Source organism: Pteropus vampyrus, unplaced genomic scaffold, assembly GCF_000151845.1.
Source record: "Pteropus vampyrus isolate Shadow unplaced genomic scaffold, Pvam_2.0 Scaffold563, whole genome shotgun sequence".
Lineage (NCBI taxonomy): Eukaryota > Metazoa > Chordata > Mammalia > Chiroptera > Pteropodidae > Pteropus > Pteropus vampyrus.
In genome coordinates, this window is record NW_011889344.1 from 460,919 (window position 1) to 465,023 (window position 4,105).

The 4,105-nt window shown below is 66.6% G+C and overlaps 1 protein-coding gene across 4 annotated transcripts in view; it reads right to left on the reverse strand.

The window, feature by feature from the left end:
- Positions 1–4,105, reverse strand: part of TRABD (TraB domain containing) — a 5,393-nt gene continuing 1,288 nt past the window's right edge. Inside the window, exons 1-8 of one of the 4 annotated variants that reach the window (XM_023525451.1) lie at positions 3,853–4,070; positions 3,241–3,407; positions 2,874–2,978; positions 2,258–2,368; positions 2,035–2,174; positions 1,598–1,788; positions 1,410–1,521; positions 1–1,278 (exon numbers count right to left, since the gene is read on the reverse strand). In XM_023525451.1, coding sequence (XP_023381219.1) covers positions 1,101–1,278; positions 1,410–1,521; positions 1,598–1,788; positions 2,035–2,174; positions 2,258–2,368; positions 2,874–2,978; positions 3,241–3,407; positions 3,853–4,030 — 1,182 coding nt within the window. In that variant the 5' untranslated portion in view covers positions 4,031–4,070 and the 3' untranslated portion in view covers positions 1–1,100. Of the gene's footprint in view, positions 1,279–1,409; positions 1,522–1,597; positions 1,789–2,034; positions 2,175–2,257; positions 2,369–2,837; positions 2,979–3,240; positions 3,408–3,852; positions 4,071–4,105 lie in introns of those variants that run through there. The other 3 variants (XM_023525450.1, XM_011384173.2, XM_023525452.1) reach the window with 3 other exon arrangements.

The following is a 4,105-nucleotide window of genomic DNA, read 5'->3' on the forward strand; positions in this document are numbered from 1 at the left end:
GAGCTTCCAAAAGTAGCTTTTATTTGTTTCTGAGGAACAGTACATGAATGGCAGGAGGGACATGGTCCAGCCCGAGGTTCCCTAGCCCTGCGTGGCTGTGGGTTTCCCCTGATTTGGTAACACACCGAGTCAGCAGACAGTCAAACGTGGCCCAGCTGGGCTACGCGGATGCCTCGTCCTAAACTGACGACCAGGACCAGGTGACTGTGCACAGGGCAATGACCAGGGGCCAGCCCGGCCTCGAGCTCCTGTCTGCAGCACCCTGAGGTGGGCATACGAGAGGGCGGTGGGCGCCTGCAGGCACACGTGCAAACTGGTGGGCCCTGGCGGACACACACCATCTGTCCACTGAGGGTAGGGGAGACCTGCAGGTCTCCCGACCAGATGCGCAAGCAGTAGGTGTGACCCCCTGCAGCCAGACAGGCTCACTGCTGGACCCCCAGGAGCTGGAAGCAGGCCACGGGGGCAGCTGGAGGGGCCCTTGCTGCCAGGGCTGGACCTGCCTGCACGCTCGTTCTCTCGGGGATCCCGAGGGAAAGCCGTCCTCCCTGTCCCAACCGGATTTAAGGCTCGTATTTCCTGACATTGCTTCACTTTGTTTAAGTTAAAGTTACCTGAGTAAAAAATTTCAGATATTTTTAAAAGCCAAGAACACACACCTCTGCAGGCAGAGCGGTGCTGGTGCACATCCGGCCGCCAGGCCGCCAGGCTTGGCCAAGCTGCTCCCCTGGGAGGACTACTCCCAGGGGCCAGGCCAGAGCCTGGGTGCTCTCGCCCTCCCAGCCCAAGCCGCCAGGCCAGGCGCTCCAGGCGCTGACGCACAGCCGAAGGCACAGTGAGGGAGGGGACTGCCGGCTGTGGCCCAGCGTGCCCGACCACCTAGGGCAGGGAGGGACTGGCGGGGAAGCGTGGCCTCGGCCCTCCCGGATGCCTGTCCTGGTGCCCGAGAACCCGTGAGCAGCCCCTGGGGGCGGGCTGGGGAGCCTGAGCTCAGAGCAGTTAAATAATTCTTTATTTGGGTGGGCTGGGGGAGGGCAGGCGAGGCTGGGCCCGGACCCGTGGGGGCGGCCCCTCAGGCGTGGCGGCTCCCTGTGCACCTCCTACTTGTGCGGCCGGGCTGAGGACGCCCTCTGCAGGCAGTACTGGGTGGCAGGCAGCGAGAGGACCAGGCCAGCGGTGCGGCGCCCCATCCAGTACAGGCCATAGCCCAGCAGGCCCAAGAAGGCGACCTTCACAGCCAGCCGGGACACTCTGCCGGAGATGGACGGCGGGGGGACGCTGGTGGGGGGGAGGGAGAGTAGGCTGGGCCTGGTTCAGGGTGCGTGCTTCCCAGCCCCCACCCAGGCACGGCCACCCCTCTCCGGGCCCAGGTCTGTGCTTGGGGAGCCCGAGGGGCAGGTGACACTCACGTCATGATCTCCTGGATGTTGAGGTCAGTGGTCCAGTTCTTCTCGATGCCGGGGACATGGCCCATGCCCACGACGCCCACCACCACAGAGGGGACACACTTCCTGGGCTCAGCTGTGGGGGAGCGACAGTCAGCACCCACCTGTCAGCGACAGGCCCCCAGGGAGCCCCCGCCCAGACCGGCCATCACCGTCGGAGGAGCGCGGCAGCTCAAGGCGCCGGGCCGCCTGCCGCAGCATATAGGTCAGGTAGATGTCGCGCTCAGAGACGATGGTGCGGTGCAGGTCGGGGAACTCGCCGACCATCTCCGCCATCATCTGCTCCAGCAGGTCCTTCTGCTTGCATCGCTCCACGTCATCCTTGCTGGGGGCAGGAGGCGAGCTGCCAGCCCCGCGGGGACCGCGGCCAGCAGGAGGCTGGTGCTACTGACCCAAGGCAGGGACCTGGGCACCCTTGGTTTGGGGCTGCAGCAGCAGGAGGGGTGGGGAGGCCCTGTTTGAGGAGGCCTGGCCCAAGGACAAGAGGGATGTGCCGCATGGCGGGGTTCGGCCGCGAGAGGGCCAGGCACTCTGCAGACTCCCCTCCCCTCACGCCACCGGCCGCTGTTCTGGGCCGGGGCTGCCCTACCTGATAGGGTCTGACAGGAAACACAGGCCCCAGGCCAGCTTGACCTTCTGCCAGAAGGACAGCGCGGCGATGGCCCTCTTGAAGGTGACGGGGATGGGCCGGTCGCCCAAGTGGAACTTGCAGAAAGGCACCTTGCTGGCCTGGGGCAGAAGCCGGGGTTGGCTGGGGCAGCCACAGCCCACCAGGTGGCCCCGAGCCCCTCCCCGGCCGAGCCCGGGCCCACCTCCTTGAAGGCCTCCCTGAACTCGCCACCAGGGGCCATGCCCAGCTGCTCGGTGATGTGGGCCGACACCTTCAGCAGCAGCATCTGCATGAGTCCAGACATGACCCCGTTCTGCAGGGACAGGGAGCCCGGCTCAGCGGCCTGACCGAGGGCCTGGCCGGGCCGCCACAGCACAGGGGACATCCAAAAATCCAAAGCCCTTCTCGGCCCTCGGCAAAGCCCTCCCGGGGGCGGGGCGCACTTCAGGGCTACACAGTCGTGGACCTCTGCCCTGTGGACATCCTCGTCCCCTCTCACCTCTCCAGCCCAGACCGACTCCTGTTATGCATCCCCTATGTGGGCGCCTGTCGGTGCACTGGACTCAGGCCCACGTGTGGGAGACGCAGTGTACTGTTCCCGGTGGGCGGGTGGGCCACGTGGCACCGAGACCACCCCGATCCCCAGGGACCTGCTCGGCAAACCCGGAGACCTTGCGCCATCCATGCTTCCCTCCTGTGTCTGAAAGCCGACGTGCCTTCCCTCTCCCACGGGCCAGGCCTCCCCTGGCTCACAGGAGGGCAGAGCGGGGGCGTGGCTGCACCTGCCGCACGGCCTGCTGCAGCTTCTCCAGGCTGACCTCCCGGGCCTCCCGCAGCAGCGTGCGCTCGTCCATCTTCAGCATGGACACGCGGTACTGGCAGAGCTCCACCACCACCACGTCCGGCTGCACCGCCCGGATCGTCTGCAACGGGCGAGCCGTCACCCTGGGCCCCGCCGCCCGCCGCCCCCGACCTGCGGGCAGACGCTGGGGCCAACTCCATTACTCAAGCGACTAGAGAGAAAGTTCCACGACAGGTCTGCCTGTGTCACGGGGAGGCGGCAGGGCTGCGGCGGGAGGCTGGGCTGTGGGGCCACGGAGCCTGCGCCCTGCCGAGCAGCACGGGTGTCAGGAGGCAGCGGCAAGGGCCACGGCCCTGCCCGGGGTGACAGCAGTGACAGCTCACCTTCACGACGTCCTTCTTGCTGTCATCGCTGAAGTGGGCTGTGCCCACCACATACACTCTGCTCCCGTCCTCGGCCACCAGCTCTGTCACCGTGCGTGGCAGGTGGGGCCGTTCTCGCCGCCTCTTCAGCTTCATCTCCAGCAGCAGGTTGAAAGCATCCACGTCAGCTGCAAGGACAGCAAGACCCAGCTTGGGGACACCCACCCACACCGGCAGCTGGGCCGCATGGAACCTCCAGGTTCTCAGGGCTGGGAGGTGCTGGGGGGGGGGGGGGGCTCTGCCACACTCTGGAAGCCAGAAGCGCAGTGGGACACATGCTCCCTAGTGAAAGGCACTGTCCCCAGGGGGCCCCTCCCAGGCTCGATGCCACACACTCTCAGAGCCACCAGTCTACAGTCACTATGGAGTGTGACTGACCAGACTCGTCCCCGAGGGGGAGCACCTGGGACAGCTCTGCTCACCCCACGTGTGCTCAACAGCCCCCTCGCAACACCGCGGGGCAGCCCGGGGCCCCCCTTCACAAACTTGAGGGGCCACCTAGTCTAAGCCCTGCCAGCTAGGGAGCTGCCCACCCCTCCCGCCCAGCGCCGAGCAGTCTCAGGGAGCACGGACACAGGTTCTGGGGTTCTCCGGAAAGCACCCTGGGCACCACCTCCGACGCTCCTGATGTCACAGGGGGTTCTGCGTGGGCCTGTGAGGGAAGGGGAGTGTCTGAGTCGGGGTGCCCACACTCCAGGCACCCCCCGTCCCGACAAGGTTGTGTGGTTGCTCCAGAACTCCTGAGCCCCATGGGCCACTCGCTCCCCAGGACTAGAAGCCTCTGAGGGACAATCGTTCTGTAGACGGCCACCCTCAGGGCGCCCTA